The 19,688-nt window shown below is 43.5% G+C and overlaps 2 protein-coding genes across 5 annotated transcripts in view; one reads left to right on the forward strand and one right to left on the reverse strand.

Annotated features, from left to right (window-relative positions):
* Positions 1-19,688, reverse strand: part of MOB1B (MOB kinase activator 1B) — a 152,681-nt gene that overhangs the window by 128,604 nt on the left and 4,389 nt on the right. The gene's annotated exons all lie outside the window — the stretch shown is intronic.
* Positions 10,439-11,595, forward strand: LOC103792005 (protein cornichon homolog 1). Its single transcript, XM_035293591.3, has one exon. The coding sequence runs from the start codon at positions 10,487-10,489 to the stop codon at positions 10,919-10,921; it is 435 nt and encodes a 144-aa protein (XP_035149482.1). The 5' UTR covers positions 10,439-10,486; the 3' UTR covers positions 10,922-11,595.

Consider the following 19,688-nt stretch of genomic DNA (forward strand, 5'->3'; position numbering starts at 1 on the left):
ACCCCACTCCTCCATCTGGAGACTAGAAATGTTTCACGTTATTCCTAAAACTGTAAACCCAAGATCCTTTCATGCATAATTTCTAAGACTGTAAACCCAAGGCCCTTTCATGTATAATTTCTAAGGCTGTAAACCAAAGATCCTTCCACATGTAATATCTAGAGTGTGAGCCTATATAAAGGCAGAGCTTCTCTTTGTTAGCTAAGCTAGGTCATTCAAACAAATCATTGCCTGGCTCCCGGCTGTAATAATAGTAATAATAATAAAAAACCTCTTCCTTCCCAGTTCAGTGTTTGAGAGGTCTGTTTCTCGAGGCCGATCCTACTACATTTGGTTCCCTGACCGGGAAGCAAGTTTCAGTTGGCAGATGGCCAGAAAAAGCCTCTCAGGTGGTTTGCCTGGCCCTTTGGAGCATCCCTGCGGGGGGCTCCCGCCCACTGGGGCAACACAGTTCCTGAGAGCGCTCCCGGGCAGGTATTTGCCTGGTGGAAAGCCCCCGCAGTGTGGATCCACCCAGTGGCTGAACATCGAGAAAGAATGGGTACTTGGAACGTGCGGACAACAGAAACATGGTAGGATTGGTCCCGGGAAACTTCCCCACCTCCTTTAGGTGGAAGTGTGGCCTAATCACCAGCAGGTACCAAATTTGGCACGTTTAAACTTGGCTCTCTCTCTTCTTTTGTAACTAACCTTGAAAGCTTTTGCATATGGTTTCAATTTAGATGGAGGGAAGAGAGCGAGTGTGTGAGTGTGTGTGTGTGTGTGTGTGTGTGTGTGTGTGTGTGTGTGTAGGGGTCCAACTGGACTCATCAGTCATGAAATGTGGGAGTATCAGGCCCATTAAAAGGGGCCTCATACTTTGAGCAATTTGTAGGGCTAGTTGGAATTAGAGATGGCCACATAAGGCTGAGTAAAGGAGCCTTCGCCGTCTAGGTGTTGTAAAAGGACTGACGTTAATGTAAATTGGAAAGTGTGTACGGTGTCTTGCTGGGTGGGAACCGCTGTGGGTGGAGTAACATTCTCCTAACTGTGAGAATTGTTTTTCTGGCACGTAGGCATGGGTCAAATTCATAGCAAACATACTCCTTTAGAGACCATCTGAAACATTTTAAGAAGAGATTTAGTGGAAATTATAGAGTAGCTATGACACCAGAGAAATTAAGGACTTTATGTGAGGTAGATTGGCCAGCATTTGGGGTCCCCCAGTGGGGACCCTTAACAGATCTCGTCTCCAGAGTAAGGCATGAGGTTATATGTGGTGAGCTAGAACACCTTGATCAATTGCCGTACATAGGCTCGTGGTTGCAGTTAGTTTTAAAATCTTAGAAGTGGTTAAGGGGACAGGCAGTGACTGTTTTAGTGGTCAAGGGACAGACTGCTTGGAAAAATCCACCCCCACCAAGAGATGCAGACTCCCAAGGTCTGGTGCCTGGATGGGGCAGACTCAGTGGTAGAGACATGGACCCCAAGGTTCAGGCAGACCCAGTGGCAGAAGAGTTTTTGATACCGAGGAGCCACAGGCTCTCGTTAACCTACTGCAATTATTCAGACTCATTATGGCCCTCAGACTGCCTCGTGAGGAAGAGTAGAGACTCTTCTTTACTGAACCAGACCAGGAAATAGAGCCTAGCAAAACAATGGCCTAAGTTCTGGGCAGAGGACAATCTGCCTGGACTGGCAATCAACCAGGCCCCTGCACTCATTGAAGTCAAGCCTGGGCCCAGCCAGTTAGACAAAAGCAATATCCAGTTCCCTGAGAGGCCCTAGAAGGCATTCAGGTCCATCTAAAGTGCTTAAAGAACTATGGAATTATAGTTCCTTGCCAGTCTCCATGGAACACCCTCCTCTTGCCTTGTTCTTAAACCAGGAACCAAAGACTACAGGCCATTGCAGGACTTGTGCCTGGTTAATCAGGGCACAGTGACTTTGCACTCAACTGTGCCTAACCCATACATACTGCTGGAATTATTGCCAGCGGAGGATAGTTAGTTCACCTGCTTGAACTTAAAGAATGCTTTCTTTAGCATCAGGCTAGCTTTTTTCTTTTTTATTGCATTTTAGGTTTTGGGGTACATGTGAAGAACATGCAAGATAGTTGCATAGGTACACACGTGGCAGTGTGATTTGCTGCCTTCCTCCCCTTCACCTATATCTGGCATTTCTCCCCATGCGATCTCTCCCCAACTTCCCACCCCCTGCTGTCCCTCCCCTTTTCCCCCCAACTGACCCCAGTGTGTAGTGCTCCCATCCCTGTGTCCATGTGTTCGCACTACTCAACAACGGCCTATGAGTGAGAATATGCAGTATTTCTGTTCTTGTGTCAGTTTGCTGAGAATGATGGTCTCCAGGTTCATCCATGTCCCTACAAAGGACATGAATTCATCGTTTTTGATAGCTGCATAATATTCCATGGTGTATATGTGCCACATTTTCCCTGTCCAGTCTATCATTGATGGGCATTTGGGTTGATTCTAGGTCTTTGCTATTGTAAACAGTGCTGCAATGGACATTCTTATGCATGTGTCCTTATAGTAGAATGATTTATAGTCGTTTGGATATATACCCAGTAATGGGATTGCTGGGTCAAATGGAATTTCTATTTCTAGGTCCTTGAGGAATCGCCACACTGTCTTCCACAATGGTTAAACTAACTTACACTCCCACCAGCAGTGTAAAAGTGTTCCTATTTCGTCTCTTCCGGTCCTAGGAGCTTCGGGAACCGCGGCTTGGGTGCAGACATGGCCAAGTCCAAGAACCACACCACACACAACCAGTCCCGAAAATGGCACAGAAATGGTATCAAGAAACTCCGATCACAAAGATACGAGTCTCTTAAGGGGGTGGACCCCAAGTTCCTGAGGAACATGCGCTTTGCCAAGAAGCACAACAAGAAGGGCCTAAAGAAGATGCAGGCCAACAATGCCAAGGCCATGAGTGCACGTGCTGAGGCCATCAAGGCCCTCGTAAAGCCCAAGGAGGTTAAGCCCAAGATCCCAAAGGGTGTCAGCCGCAAGCTCGATCGACTTGCCTACATTGCCCACCCCAAGCTTGGGAAGCGTGCTCGGGCACGCATTGCCAAGGGGCTCAGGCTCTGCCGGCCAAAGGTCAAGGTCAAGGCCAAGGCCAAGGATCAAACCAAGGCCCAGGCTTCAGCTCCAGTTTCAGTTCCAGCTCAGGCTCTCAAAGGTGCCCAGGCCCCTACAAAGGCTTCAGAATAGATATCTTTGTCTGCCAATGTGAGGACAGAAGGACTGGTGTAGCTCCCCTGGGGCTGCCATCTGCATGGGGCTGGGGTCCTCCTGTGCTATTTGTACAAATAAACCTGAGGCAGGATTAAAAAAAAAAAAAAAAAAAAGTGTTCCTATTTCTCCATATCCTCTCCAGCATCTGTTGTCTCCAGATTTCTTGATGATCGCCATTCTAACTGGCATGAGATGGTATCTCAATGTAGTTTTGATTTGCATTTCTCTAATGACCAGTGATGATGAGCATTTTCTCATATGTTTGTTGGCCTCATGTATGTCTTCTTTTGTAAAGTGTCTGTTCATATCCTTTTCCCACTTTTGAATGGGCTTGTTTGTTTTTTTCTTGTAAATCTGTTTTAGTTCTTTGTACATTCTGGATATCAGCCCTTTGTCAGATGGGTAAACTGCAAAAATTTTTTCCCATTCTGTTGGTTGCTGATTCACTCTAATGACTGTTTCTTTTGCCGTGCAGAAGCTGTGGAGTTTGATTAGGTCCCATTTGTTTATTTTGGCTTTTGTTGCCAATGCTTTTGGTGTTTTGGTTATGAAGTCCTTGCCTACTCCTATGTCCTGAATGGTTCTGCCTAGATTTTCTTCTAGGGTTTTTATGGTGTTAGGTCTTATGTTTAAGTCTTTAATCCATCTGGAGTTAATTTTAGTGTAAGGTGTCAGGAAGGGGTCCAGTTTCTGCTTTCTGCACATAGCTAGACAGTTTTCCCAACATTATTTATTAAACAGGGAATCCTTTCCCCATTGCTTGTTTTGTCAGGTTTATCAAAGATCGGATGGTTGTAGATATGTTGTGTTGCCTCCACTGCGTCTGTTCTGTTCCATTGGTCTATATCTCTGTTTTGGTACCAGTACCATGCTGTTTTGATTACTGTAGCCTTGTAGTATAGTTTGAAGTCTGGTAGTGTGATGCCGCCCACTGTGTTCTTTTTACTTAGAATTAACTTGGCTATGCAGGCTCTCTTTTGGTTCCATATGAAGTTTAAGGTGGTTTTTTCCAGTTCTGATTTGGTATGTTTTTGGACTGGCTGGTACTGGTTGTTCCTTTCTATGTGTAGTGCCTCTTTCAGGAGCTCTTGTAAAGCATACCTGGCGGTGACAAAATCTCTGCGTACTTGCTTGTTCGCAAAGGATTTTATTTTTCCTTTTCTTATGAAGCTTAGTTTGGCTGGATATGAAATTCTGGGTTGAAAGTTCTTTTCTTTAAGGATGTTGAATGTTGGCCCCCACCCTCTCCTCTGGCTTATAGGGTTTCTGCCAAGGGATCTGCTGTGAGTCTGATGGGCTTCCCTTTGTGGGTAACTCAACCTTTTTCTCTGGCTGCCCTTAGCATTTTCTCCTTCATTTCTCCTGGTGAATCTGACAATTATGTGCCTTGGGGTTGCTCTTCTTGAGGAATATCTTTGTGGTGTTCTCTGTATTTCCTGAACTTGAATATTGGCATGCCTTGCTAGGTTGGGGAAGTTTTCCTGGATAATATCCTGAAGAGTATTTTTCAGCTTGGATTCATTCTTTTTGTCACATTCAGGTACACCTATCAAACGTAGATTAGGTCTCTTCACATAGTCCCACGTTTCTTGGAGACTTTGTTCATTCCTTTTTGTGCTTTTTTCTCTAATCATGCCATCTCATTTTATTTCATTGACTTGATCTTTGACCTCTGATATCCTTTCTTCTGCTTGGTCAATTCAGCTGTTGAAACTTGTGCATGCTTCACAAAGTTCTCTTGTTGTGTTTTTCAGCTCCATCAATTCACTCATATTTCTCTCTAAGTCGTCCATTCTTGCTATCATTTCATCAAATCTTTTTTCAAAGTTCTTAGTTTCTTTGCATCGGGTTAGAACATGTTCTTTTAACTCACAGAAGTTTCTCATTACCCACCTTCTGATGTCTGATTCTGTCATTTCATCACACTCATTCTCCATCCAGCCTTGTTCCTTGCTGGTGAGGAGTTGTGATCCCTTGTAGGAGGAGAGGTGTTCTGGTTTCAGGTGTTTTCCTCCTTTTTGTGCTGGTTTCTTCCCATCTTTGTGGATTTATCCACCTGTCATCTTTGTAGTTGCTGATTTTCAGATTGGGTCTCTGAGTGGACGTCCAGACTGTTGATGATGAAGTTATTTCTGTTTCTTAGTTTTCCTTCTAACAGTCTGGGCCCTCTGCTGTAGGACTGCTGAGGTCCACTCCAGGCCCTGCTTGCCTGGGGATCACCTGCAGCAGCTGCAGAACAGTAAGGGTTGCTACTAGTTTCTTCTTCTGCTATCTTTGTCCCAGAATGATGCCCACCAAATGTGAGTCTGATCAGTCATTTGTGGGGTGACTCTTTGGATATACGGGGGTCAGTGAGCTGCTTGAGGAGACAGTCTGTTCTTTATAGGAGCTCAAGTGCTGAGCTGTGAGCTCCATTGTTCATTCAGAGCTGCTAGGCAGGTACATTTAAGTCTGCTGCAGCAGAATTCATAAACTCCCTTTTTTCCCCCCAGGTGCTCTGTCCCGGGGAGTTAGGGCTTTATTTATGAGTATCCATTGTGCTGCTCCCTTTTATTTCAGGGCTGCCCTGCCTAGCAAGGAGGCAGCCTAGTCACTGTCTGCTTGCAGAGGCTTTGCTGAGCTGTTGTGGGCTCCGACCTGCTGCTGTGTGAACTTCCCTGCAGTCCTGTTTATATGGGTGTGGTTAGAACTGCCTCGGCAATGGTGGCCCGCCCCTGCAATGGTGGACTTTCTCTGTCATGGTGGGTTGCCTCGGCAATGGCAGGCTGCCTCAGCAATGGCGGACTACCTTCGCAGGGGTGGTGTGCCTCAGTAATGGTGGACACCCCTCCCCAGAGAGCTCGACCATCCCAGGTTCAGCTGTGCTTGCTGTGAAACTTTCAATCCTGAGCATTTCCAATCACTGTTGTTTTTTGTTTGTTTGTTTTGTGGGGGTGGGACCCACTGAGCCTGATCACTTGGCTCCCTGGTCAGAGCCCTTTTTTTTTAAGTTGAATGGTTGACTCTCTCCCAGGTGTTCCAGTCGCCTACTGAAAGGGTGCCAGGATCTGTGTGATTTCCCGTGTGGCAACCCAGTGCACCGGCTGAAACAACGGTGCTGCCCAGGAATCTCCTGGCCTGGCTCCCTGTTTCAGACCCCTGTTTAATCAGATGAATGGGTGAATCTGCCTTCTCAGAGTTCCAATTGCCAGCTTAAAAGGGCAACCAGACCAGTGTATTTTGTATGGAGAGCCGCCACACCAGAGTGCCGGCAAAATAGCCACGCTTGCCAGAACAGCCGCGCTGGCAACCTGTGGGGCTCCTCCACCTGGGAATCTCCTGGTCTGTGGGCAATAAAGATCCGTCTGGAAATGCAGCATCCACTCACCCTCTGCACTTTCACTGGGAGCTGCAATCCTGAGCTGCTCTGAAAGGGCCATCTTGGATCTTCTTCTCCAGGCTAGCTTTTGAAAGTCAAAGACTATTTGCATTTCAATGAAAAAATCCAGAAACAGGTATGACCACTCGGTACACATGGACCCAGCTTCCCAGGGACTCAGAAACTCTCTCATCATCCTTGGGGAGGTGCTAGCCTGTGACTGCCCCCCAAAAGTTTCTTGCTAAAGACTTAGGCTGCATGACCTTTGATTGAGACACCTCAAGGCAGTTGGGTGCGCAAAAAGAACAGATACCTTACTTTGGCACCTGGAGGACTGTGGGTATAAAGTGTCTAAAAAAAAGCCCAGATTTGCCAACAGCAAGTGCGATATCTGGGGTTCACCATCTGGAAGGGGGAACGCAGCCAAGGAGCAGAGAGGAAGCGAGTCATTTGCAACCTGCCAGAACCTGAGGCTAAAAGGCAGGTAAAGGAGTTCCTGGGTGCCCTGGGTTTTGTAAATTGTGTATTCAAAACTTCGAAATACTGGCCAAACCCTTACAAAAAGTGACAAAGAGGGGAGGAGAGAAGACAAGAAACCTCTTGAATGGGGCAGAAACTAAAAGCAACTTTTGTCAGCTCTGGCTTTGGAGCTATCTGATTTAACAAAGTCTCTCATGCTGTATATGTCAGGAAAAAAAAAAGGAATGGCAATTGAAGTTCTAGCATCAACTCTGGGAAGAATTTAAATATCAAAGCACCCCACACAGTAGTGACCCTAATAAATACCAAAGGACATCATTGGTTAACAAATGCTAGGCCTACCAAATACCTGAGACTGCTAAAGTGAAAATCTCTGCATCACCACTGTGCAACACCCTAAACTCTGCCACTTTGCCCCTGGTGCCAGGAAGCCCATAAAATAACCCATGTGCTGCTTCAAAATCTCACTCCTTGGTTTAGACTGACACTGCGCATTAAATCAGGCAACAAACCAGCATTTGTGGCAAACTTGGCCCAGAAAACAGCAGTGGCCTTGGGGTATTATTTTAACTGCACACTGCCTACTGCCCTAAGGGTTCAGGAAAAGTAAAAAGAATGAACCAGCCCATCAAAAACAGCTTAGGGAAAGTGTGTCAAGAAACAAGATTAAAGTGGGTACAGGTACTTCCCTTACTGTTATTCAAAATTAAATGCACTCCCTTTAGGAGGACAGGATATTCCCCCTATAAAGTCTTATAGTATAGGCCCCCTCCCATACTCTGGGCACTCCTGGGAACTCTTCATGACTGGGGAAAGATTGAGTTAAGATGCCAGTTACAAGCTCTAGGGAAAATTGCTCAGGAAATTTCAACCTGAATAAATGACAGATGTCCTATAAGCTTATTCTCCCCAGTTCACACTTTCTCACCAGGTGATCATGTGTGGATAAAGCACTGGAGTGCAGCTCCTCTGAAGCCACAGTGAAAAGGACCTCAGACCGGATCCTAACCACTCCCACAGCTATAAAGGTAAATGGAATCCCAGTCTGGATCCATCATAGCCGTGTAAAAACTGGCAGCAGCTGAGACTTGGGAAGCCACCCCAGACCCTAGGCAATGACTGCAAAATCACCTTAAGAAGGACAACAAGCCCTGCTCCAGCCACATCCTGGAAGCTGGCTGGTCCATGCACAGCCAAAGCATGAGAAAATTCATCATGAGACTTGTTCTTCTTAATATTTGGACTTGTACAGTAGGGACCTTAACTAATTTTAAAGAATGCTGTCAGTGTGTACATCAGGTTACTAAGGTAGGATGTAAAGTAACTGCCATTCTTTTGTTCTACAGTTAGTATGAATGTATAGGGACACAGAAAGGAACCTGTTTATATAATAGTACTCAGTATAAGGTGTGTAACCTGGGGAATGGACAGCCAGATGTATGCTATAACCCATCAGAGCCCCCTACACATATGACTTTTAAAATTCAACTCCTAACAGGGCGATGGAATAGCCCTACTAAATTAATAACTAAAACAGAGGAGAACGGAAGCCCAAAGCAGGTTACACTAAGGTTTAATGCCTGTGCAGCCATCAATGCCTATCATTCCAGTCGGGGGGGCTGTGGTTCCCTTGGATAGGAACAAAGTTATGCAAAAGAGCATAAGTATATCTGCCAGAAAACCTACTGGTGCAGTAATTGCATTTCTGAGTCATGTGTTCTCTGGGCCACTTGGAAAAATAATACAAACAATTCCGTTTGTCTTGTAAAAGGGAGAAACAATATTCCACAAGTAATGTCCCTTGTGTCTCAGGATATTGTAACCCAGTAGAATTAATAATCACAAATCCCTAAGACCCTAAAAGGGAAAAGGGGGAAACTGTAATGCCAGAAATTAATGGGAAAGGGCTTGACCCTGGAGTCAGTATCCAGATTCAGAAAACAATCAAAAACACTCAGCTGGGCCAGTGTACCAGCACTTTTTATGGTACATTAAATAAGCCAGTGCCAGAACTTCCAAAAAAGACAAAAAACTTGTTCCTTCAATTTGCTGAAAATGTGGCCCATTCCCTCAATGTTACTTCTTGCTATGTATGTAGAGAGACAACTATGGGTGACAGGTGGCCATGGAAAGCCCATGAGTTATTACCCTCTGATCCTGTCCCTGACCTGACCTCAGTTCAAAGGGTTCAAATCAACAGTTTCTGGGTTTTAAAGGTTTGAATTATTGGACAATATTGTTTGGCCAGAGAAGGAACTGACCTTACAGTTCCAGTTGGAAAGCTTAGCTGCATAGGGCAGCGTCTGTATAATGGAACAGTAGGCACTATAACCTGGTGGAGCTAAAACTATACAAAAAAGAACCTGTCCTAGAATTTTCAAAATTACAAAATGCTTGGAATCACCCTGGGTCCTGGAGAGACTGGATAGCCCCTCCTGGGTTGTACTGGATATGTGGACATAGAGCATACATACAGCTGCCTGAAAGATGGACAGATAGCTGTGTCATAGGCATCATTAAGCCTTCTTTTTTTTTTATTATTTGTTAAGACAGGTGAGCTGTTAGGACATCCAGTCTACTATGCCCAGGAGAAAAAAAAGTCTGAAAATAGATAAATGGGAAAATAATAAGTGGCCGCTGGGAAGAATTATTGAGTACTATAGGCCAGCCACAGGAACAGAAAATAGCCCATGGGGACACCGGATTCCTTTCTATATGCTAAATCAAATCATTCAGTTGCAAGCTGCCTTGGAAATACTCATTAATGTAATGGGCAAAGCTCTGTCCATTTTGGCTGGACAAGAAACTCAAATGAGAAAGGCCATTTATCAGAACCAGTTGGCCTTAGATGATTTGCTGGCAGCTAAAGGAGGAGTCTGTAAAAAATTCAAACGAATCAACTGCTGCCTGCACAGAAGCGACCAGGGTCTTGCAGTTAAGAATATAACCAAACGAGCACACGTGCCTGTGCAGGTACGGCAGAAATTCAACCCTAAGTTCTTGTTTAAAAGTTGGTCCTCAGCCTTAGGAGAATTAAAAACCCTCATCATAAGTATAATAACAATAGTGGGTATTTATTTACTCTCCCTTGCTTTCCCCTCTTGTTCCTCTAAATAACTAAGAAATCCTTTACTACTGCAATAGACCAGAAAAACCACATCACAAGTATATTACATAAATCATTATCAATCGGTTTCTTCAGAAAGTCTGGTAAATGAAAATGACAGTAAGACCTCTCACTAATATTATAAAGTGGTGAGGGTCTCAAAAGGGGGAGTGAGGAAGGAGATCCAGGCATCTAGGATCACCTCCCACTTGACTTCCACACTGCATTTCAATAGAAAAAAAGGCTAGCCGCTTTTTCTCCGCTGGCACCGGCGCCGCTCCCCGCTTCTCCTCCCCGGCCATGGCGTTCACGTTCACGGCCTTCTGCTACATGCTAGCGCTGCTGCTCACTGCCACGCTCATCTTCTTCGCCATTTGGCACATTATAGCATTTGATGAGCTGAAGACTGATTACAAGAATCCTATAGACCAGTGTAATACCCTGAATCCTCTTGTACTCCCAGAGTACCTCATCCATGCTTTCTTCTGTGTCATGTTTCTTTGTGCAGCAGAGTGGCTTACGCTGGGTCTCAATATGCCCCTCTTGGCATATCATATTTGGAGGTATATGAGTAGACCAGTGATGAGTGGACCAGGACTGTATGATCCTACAACCATCATGAATGCAGATATTCTAGCATATTGTCAGAAGGAAGGATGGTGTAAATTAGCTTTTTATCTTCTAGCATTTTTTTACTACCTATACGGCATGATCTATGTTTTGGTGAGCTCTTAGAACAACACACAGAGGAATTGGTCCAGTTAAGTGCATGCAAAAAGCCACCACATGAAGGGATTCTATCCAGCAAGATCCTGTTTCCAAGAGTAGCCTGTGGAATCTGATCAGTTACTTTAAAAATGACTCCTTATTTTTTAAATGTTTCCACATTTTTTGCTTGTGGAAAGACTGTTTTCATATGTTATATTCGGATAAAGAATTTAAATGGAATTACATATAAATTAATATAAAATGATTACCTCTGGTATTGACAGGTTTGAACTTGCACTTCTTAAGGAACAGCCATGAATCCTCTGAATGATGCATTAATTACTGACTGTCCTAGTACATTGGAAGTTTTTGTTTATAGGAACTTGTAGGGCTCATTTTGGTTTCATTGAAACAGTATCTAATTATAAATTAGTTGTAGATATCAGGTGCTTCTGATGAACTGAAAATGTATATCTAACTAGTGGGAAACTTCTTGGGTTTTCTCATCTGTCATGCAGATGATTATATATGGATACATTTACAAAAATAAAAAGCGGGATTTTTCCCTTTGACTTGATACTATCCCTGTATATTGCATGAATGAGAGATTTCCCATATTTCCATCAGAGTGATAAATATACTTGCTTTAATTCTTAAGCATAAGTAAACATGATATAAAAAATATATGCTGAATTACTTGTGAAGAATGCATTTAAAGCTATTTTAAATGTGTTTTTATTTGTAAGATATTACTTATTAAGAAATTGGTTATTATGCTTACTGTTCTAATCTGGTGGTAAAGGTATTCTTAAGAATTTCCAGGTACTTTAGATTTTCAAAACTGAATGAGAGAGAAAATTGTATAACCATCCTGCTGTTCCTTTAGTGCAATACAATAAAACTCTGGAATTTAAAAAAAAAAAGAAAAAAAGGCTAGCCAACTGGCACCTCCTGAATCACCTTCCTGTGAATAGCAGGCATGGTATGGGGGAGTCTCTCCGGAAGAGATTATTTTTACTTAAACAAAATCAAACCCCCATCCTACTCCTCCATCCAGAGACCAGAAATGTTTCACATGTAATTCCTAAAACTGTAAAACCAAGACCCTCTCCTATAATTTCTAAGGCTGTAAACCCAAGATCCTTTCATATATATTATCTAGAGTGTGAGCCTATATAAAGGCAGAGCTTCTCTTTGTTAGCTAAGCTAGGTCATTCAAACAAATCATTGCCTGGCTCCTGGCTGTAATACTAATAATAATAAGAAAAAAACCTCTTCCTTCCCAGTTCAGTATTCAAGAGATCTGTTGCTTGTGACGGTTCCTGCTACATTATCATTGTTCCTTTCGCTGTACAGAAGAGCTGGAGTTTAATTAGATCTCATATGTCTATTTTGGCTTTTGTTGACAATGCTTTTAGTGCGTGTGTGTGTGTGTGTGTGTGTGTGTGTGTGTGTGTGTGTGTGTTTAGAGACGGAGTTTCACCATGTTGGCCAATCTGGTCCCAAAGTTTTGACCTCAGGCAATCTGCCCTCCTCGGCCTCCCAAAGTGCTGGGATTACAGGTGTGAGCCACCGTACCCAGACTTGCTTTTGGTGTTTTAGTCATGAAGTCCTTGCCTCTGTTTATGTCCTGAATGGTTTTGCTTAGGTTTTCTTCTAGGGTTTTTATGGTGTTAGGTTTTATATTTAAGTCTTTAATTCATCTGGAGTTAACTTTAGTGTAAGGTGTCAGGAAGGGGTCCAGTTTCTGTTTTCTGCACATGGCTAGCCAGTTTTCCCAACACCATTTATTAAACAGGGACTCCTTTCCCCATTGCTTTCTTTTTTTTAACTTTTAAAAATATGTTTCTTTATATAAAATTCAATAATATAATTTTGTGTGACCATACCAGTTTTTAAAATTTAACATTATAGCTATAAATCAAAGGTTAAATGAGTTGTGCAGTCCTCACCATGAACTGATGGCCTAATTCTGTTCTTTGTCCACACAGCCTGAATCTTTCATTCCCTTTCAACCAGAACTGAAACTCTCCTTGACACCACCTAAGGATTTCCCATGTGTTCTTTCTCTGCTGTTTGATGACCTACTATTTTTACCTTTGGTTCTCAAGTTTATTATCACAAAGAAATTGCAGCAAGTTTCCTCATGGTTAACATTCCAGAAGAAAAATAACCCACTGCTTTTCCCTAGGAACAGAAACTTGGGATCATGGAGTCAAAGGAACCTAATGGTTGGTTCTTTGGCACAGAGCAACTGAGGCTCAAAGACAATCATTTTGTTGAAAGAGCAACCAAGAAACAGGTCAGCCAGGTCTGTGTATGAGACACTAATCATTTGCTGATCTCTGAACATGATTTATCCCTGAGTATTTTTTTTTGTATTTTATTATATATATATATATATATATATGTAATATTGCATTTTAGGTTTTGGGGTACATGTGAAGAACATGCAAGATAGTTGCATAGATACACATGTGGCAGTATGATTTACTGCCTTCCTCCCCTTCACCTATATCTGGCATTTCTCCCCATGCTATCTCTCCCAACTCCCCACCCACCACTGTCCCTCCCCTATTCCCAAAAACAGACCCCAGTGTGTAGTGCTTTCTTCCCTGTGTCCATGTGTTCGCATTGTTCAACACCCGCCTATGAGTGAGAACATGCGGTATTTCATTTTCTGTTCTTGTGTCAGTTTGCTGAGAATGATGGTCTCCAGGTTCATCCATGTCCCTACAAAGGACATGAATTCATCATTTTTGATGGCTACATAATATTCCATGGTGTATATGTGCCGCATTTTCCCTGTCCAGTCTATCATCAATGGGCACTTGGGTTGGTTCCAGGTCTTTGATATTGTAAACAGTGCTGCAATTAACATTCGTGTGCATGTGTCCTTATAGTAGAATGATTTATAGTTCTTTGGATATATACCCAGTAATGGGATTGCTGGGTCAAATGGAATTTCTATTTCTAGGTCCTTGTGGAATCGCCACACTGTCTTCCACAATGGTTGAACTAACTAACACTCCCACCAGCAGTATAAAAGTGTTTCTATTTCTCCACATCCTCTCTAGCATCTGTTGTCTACAGATTGTTTAATGATCACCATTCTAACTGGTGTGAGATGGTATCTCAATGTAGTTTTGATTTGCATTTCTCCAATGACCAGTGATTTCTTTGCATTGACTTAGAACATGTTCTTTTAGCTCACAGAAGTTTCTCATTACCCACCTTCTGATGTCTGATTCTGTCATTTCATCACACTCATTCTCCATCCAGCCTTGTTCCCTTGCTGGTGAGGAGTTGTGATCCCTTGTAGGAGGAGAGGTGTTCTGGTTTCAGGTGTTTTCCTCCTTTTTGCACTGGTTTCTTCCCATCTTTGTGGATTTATCCACCTGTCATCTTTGTAGTTGCTGATTTTCAGATTGGGTCTCTGAGTAGATGCCCAGACTGTTGATGATGAAGTTATTTCTGTTTCTTAGTTTTCCTTCTAACAGTCTGGGCCCTCTGCTGTAGGACTGCTGAGGTCCACTCCAGGCCCTGCTTGCCTGGGGATCACCTGCAGCAGCTGCAGAACAGTAAGGTTTGCTACTAGTTTCTTCTTCTGCTATCATTGTCCCTGAATGATGCCTGCCAAATGTGAGTCTGATCAGTCCTTTATGAGGTGACTCTTTGGATATACAGGGGTTAGGGAGCTGCTTGAGGAGACAGTCTGTGCTTTATAGGAGCTCAAGTGCTGGGCTGTGAGCTCCATTGTTCATTCAGAGCTGCTAGGCAGGTACGTTTAAGTCTGCTGCAGCAGAACTCATTAACCCCCCTTTTTTTCCCCAGGTGCTCTGTCCCAGGGAGTTAGGGCTTGATTATAGAGTTATGAGTTTCCCTTGTGCTGCTGCCTTTTTATCAGGGCTGCCTTGCCTCGCAAGGAGGCAGCCTAGTCACTGTCTGCTTGCAGAGGCTTTGTTGAGCTGCTGTGGGCTTCGCCCTGCTGCTGTTTGAACTTCTCTGCAGTCCTGTTTATATTGGTGTGGTTAGAACTGCCTAGGCAATGGTGGCCCGCCTCTGTAATGGCGAACTCTCTCTGTTATGGCAGGTTGCCTCGGCAATGGCGGGTTGCCTTGGCAATGGTAGGCTGCCTCCGTAGGGTTGGAGTGTCTCGGTAATGGCAGACGCCCCTCCCCCACAGAGCTGGACCGTCCCAGGTTCAGGGACTTTTTTTTTTTAAGTTGAATGGTTGACTCTCTCTCAACTGTTCCCGTCGCCTGCTGAAATGGCACCAGGATCTGTGTGATTTCCCGTGTGGCTACCCACTGCGCCCGCTGAAACATCGGCACTGAGATTTGTGGTGTTTTGCCCGGGAATCTCCTTGTCTGACCCCCTGTTTCAGTCCCCTGTTTAATCAGATGAATGGACGAATCTCTGTTCCCAGATCTCCAATTAAGCTCCAGCTTAAAAGGGCAACTAGACCAGTGTATTTTCTATGGAGAACCACCATGCCGGGGCGCCAGCAAAACAGCCGTGCCAGCCAAAACAGCCGTGCTGGTGACCCGTGGGGCTCCTCCGCCTGGGAATCTCCTGGTCTGTAAGCAATAAAGATCTGTCTGGAAATGCGGCGTCCACTCACCCTCTGCGCTTTCACTGGGAGCTGCAATCCTGAGTTGTTCCTAAACAGCCATCTTCTTCCCCCTGCCATTGCTTGTTTTTGTGAGGTTTGTCAAGTATCAGATGGTTGTAGATGTGTGGCGTTGCCTCCAAGGCCTCTGTTTTGTTCCATTTGTCTATATCTCTGTTTTGGTACCAGCACCATGCTGTTTTGATTACTGTAGCCTTGTAGTATAGTTTGAAGTCAGGCAGCATGATGCCTCCAGCTTTGTTCTTTTTGCTTAGAATGTCTTGGCTATGCAGGCTCTCATTTGGTTCCATATGAAGTTTAAAGTGTTTTTTCCAGTTCTGTGAAGGTCATTGGTAGCTTGATGGGGATAGCATTGAATCTATAAATTACTTTGGGTAGTATGGTCTTTTTCATGATATTGATTCTTCCTCACCATAAGCATGGAATGTTTTTCCATCTGTTTGTGTCCTCTCTTATTTCCTTGAGCAGTCCTTTACATCCTTTGTTAGTTGTATTCCTAGGCATTTTATTCTCTTTGTAGCAATTGTGAATGGAATTCACTCTTGATTTCACTCTCTGTTAGTCAGTTATTGGTGTATAGAAATGCTTGTGATTTCTGCACATTGATTCTGTATCCTGAGACTTTGTTGAAGTTGCTTATCAGTTTCAGGACATTTTGGACTTAGACAATGGGGTCTTAATATATAATCATGCCATCTGCAAATAGAGACAATTTGACTTCCTCCTTTCCTAATTGAATACCCTTTATTTCCTTTTCTTGCCTGATTGCTCTGGCTCAAACTTCTAATACTATATTGAATAGGAGTGGTGAGAGCCAGCAACCTTGTCTAGTGCCATATTTCAAAGAGAATACTTCCAGTTTTTGCCCATTCAGTATGATATTGGCTGCGGGGTTTGTTGTAAATAGCTTTTATTATTTTGAGATATGTTCCATCAATACCTAGTTTCTTGAGAGTTTTTAGCATAAAGGGCTGTTGAGTTTTGTTGAAGGCCTTCTTTTCATCTATTGAGATAATCATGTGGTTTTTGTCTTTGGTTCTGTTTATGTGGTGGATTACGTTTACAGACTTGCATATGTTGAACCAGTCTTGCATCCCCGAGATGAAGTCTACTTGATCGTGATGGATGAGCTTTATGACGTGCTGTTGCAATCGGTTTGCCAGTATTTTATTGAAGATTTTTGCATCTATGTTCACCATGGATATTGGCCTGAAGTTTTACTTTTTTCTTGAATCTCTGCTGGGTTTTGGTATCAGGATGATGTTGGTCTCATAAAATGATTTGGAAAGGCTTCCCTCTTTTTGTATTGTTTAGAATAGTTTCAGAAGGAATGGTACCAGCTCTTCTTTGTATGTGTGGTAGAATTTGGCTGTGAACCCATCTGGACCTGGGCTTTTTGGGTTGGTAGGCTATTAATTACTGCCTCAACTTCAGCCTTTGTTATTGGTCTATTCAGGCTGTCAACTTCTTCCTGATTTAGGCTTGGGAGGGTGCTGTTGTCCAGGTATTTATCCATTTCTTCCAGGTTTACTGGTTTATGTGCATAGAGTTGTTTGTAGTAATATATGATGGTAGTTTGTATTTCTGTGGAATTGGTGGTAATATCCCCTTTACCATTTTTTATTGCATGTATTTGATTCCTCTCTCTTTTCTTTTTTATTAATCTGGCTAGTGGTCTATTTTGTTGATGTTTTCAAAAAAACAGCTCCTCGATTTATTGATTTATTTTGAAGGGTTTTTTTTGTGTCTCTGTCTCCTTCAGTTCTGCTCTGATCTTAGTTATTTCTTGTCTTCTCCTATCTTTTGAGTTTTTTTTGATCTTGCTCCTCTAGCTGTTTCAATTTTGATAATAGGGTGTCAATTTTAGATCTTTCCTTGCTTCTCATGTGGGCATTTATTGCTATAAATTTCCCTCTAGACACTGCTCTAAATGTGTCCCACAGATTCTGGTACGTTGTGTCTTCATTCTCATTGGTTTCAAAGAACATCTTTATTTCTGCCTTCATATCATTGTTTATCCAGTTGACATTCAGGATCCAGTTGTTCAGCTTCCAGGAAGTTGTGTGGTTCTGAGTTAGTTTCTTGATCCTGAGTTCTAATTTGATTGCACTGTGGTCTGAAAGACTGTTTGTTATTATTTCCATTCTTTTGATCTTTTTTTTTTCTTCAAGACAGATTCTTGCTCTGTCCCCCAGGCTGCCAGGCTGGAGTGCAGTGACGCCATCTCAGCTCACTGCAACATCTGCCTCCCAGGTTAAAATAATTCTCCTGCCTCAGCCTCCTGAGTAGCTAGGATTATAGGCACCTACCACCACATCCAGCTAATTTTTGTATTTTTAGTAGAAACAGGGTTTCAGCATGTTGGCCAGGCTGGTCTTGAACTCCTTACCTCATGATCCACCCCACTCGGCTTCTCAAAGTGCTGGGATTATAGGCATGAGCCACTGAACCCAGCCAGCACAAACATTTTATTGAGGATGGCAGGTGCTACCTTGTTTCATCTCTAGTTTATACTAACATGGAGTCTCATTTTTTAGGGGCCAGCACTCTAATAGCTCTTAAGTACCTGAAGTGTGCCCACCAGTCAAATGGTGGCTTTGGCTCTGAGATCCCCTTGACCAACTTGCCCAATGTAAGCATGCGAGAAAATGTAACAAAAAGGATTGAATCCAAATTCCAACCAATTCCAAAAGCCAGCGTTCATGCCCCCTGCGGTAATAACCACTTAGAGCAACACTATCTTAAAATGCAGCTCCTTGTTACCTGAGTCCATAAGCAAGGTAAATAAGTAAAAAACAAACAAAATCAAGGCTGTGCACAGTGGCTCATGCCTGTAATCCCAGCACTTTGGGAGGCCAAGGAGGGCGGATCACAAGATCGGGAGATGATCAGCCTGACCAACATCGTGAAACCCTACCTCTACTTAAAATACAAAAATTAGCCCAGCATGGTAGCGTGTGCCTGTAATCTCAGCTATTTGGGGGGCTGAGGCAGGAGAATCACTTGAATCCAGTAGGTGGAGGTTACTGTGAGCCAAGATTGTGCCACTGCACTCCATCCAGCCTGATGACAGAGCAAGACTACGTTACAAAAAAAAAAGAAAGGCCAAGCTTGGTGGTCCATGCCTGTAATCCCAGAAGTTTGGGAGGTAGAGGTAGATGGATCACCTTAAGTCAGAAGTTTGAGACCAGCCTGACCAATGTGGTGAAACCCTGTCTCTACTGAAAATACAAAAATTAGCTGGGTTTGATGGTGATCACCTGTTATCCCAGCTACTTGGGAGGCTGAGGTAAGAGAATCACTTAAATTCAAGAGGTGGAAGTTGCAGTGAGCCTAGATCATGCCATTGCACTCCAGTCTGGGTGACAGCATGAGACTACATCTCAAAAAACAAAAAACAAACAAAAACAAACAAAACCAGAAATACTGTGCAGCTCTTTTTTTTTTTTTTAATGTTTTTGAGATGGAGTGCAGTGATGCAATCTTGGTTCACTGTAACCTCCATCTCCTAAGTCCAAGCGGTTCCCCTGCCTCAGCCACTGAGTATCTAAAATTACAGGTGCATGCCACCATGCCTAGCTAATTTTTGTATTTTAGTAGAGATGGGGTTTCACCACACTGGCCAGGATGGTCTCAATCTTCTGACCTCATGATCTGCCCACCTCAGCCTCCCAAAGTGTTGGGATTAAAGACATGAGTTTAGTGCCCCTTGCCAACCTGCAGCTCTTAAGCCAGACTTAATGGCATGCACCTGTAATCCCAGGTACTTGGAGGCAAAGGGAGAAGGATTGCTTGAGCCCAGTAGTTTGAGGCTGTAGTGAACTCTGATCATGCTTGTGAATGGCTACTGCACTCTAGCCTAGGCAATATCGCAGGAACCCTTCTCTTTCTTTTTCTTTTTGTTTGTTTTCTGAGACAGTCTTGCTCTGTCACCCAAGCTGGAGTGCAGTGGTGTGATCTTAGCTTTACCTCCTGGGCGAGGCCTCTCAGGGGGCCTTAGCCTCCCAAGTAGCTGGAATTACAGGTGCCAACCACCACGCCTGGCTAATTTTTGTACTTTTAGTAGAGACAGGGTTTTGCAATATTGGCCAGGCTGATCTCAAGCAATCCACTGCCTCAGCCTCCCAAAGTGCTGGGATTACAGGTAGGTGTCACTGTGCC

This window comes from Callithrix jacchus, chromosome 3, assembly GCF_049354715.1.
Source record: "Callithrix jacchus isolate 240 chromosome 3, calJac240_pri, whole genome shotgun sequence".
NCBI lineage: Eukaryota > Metazoa > Chordata > Mammalia > Primates > Cebidae > Callithrix > Callithrix jacchus.

What these genes read in the sequence shown, in the direction of transcription:
- LOC103792005 (XM_035293591.3), top strand. Translation starts at nt 10,487, where the DNA reads ATGGCGTTCACGTTCACGGCCTTCTGCTACATGCTAGCGCTGCTGCTC.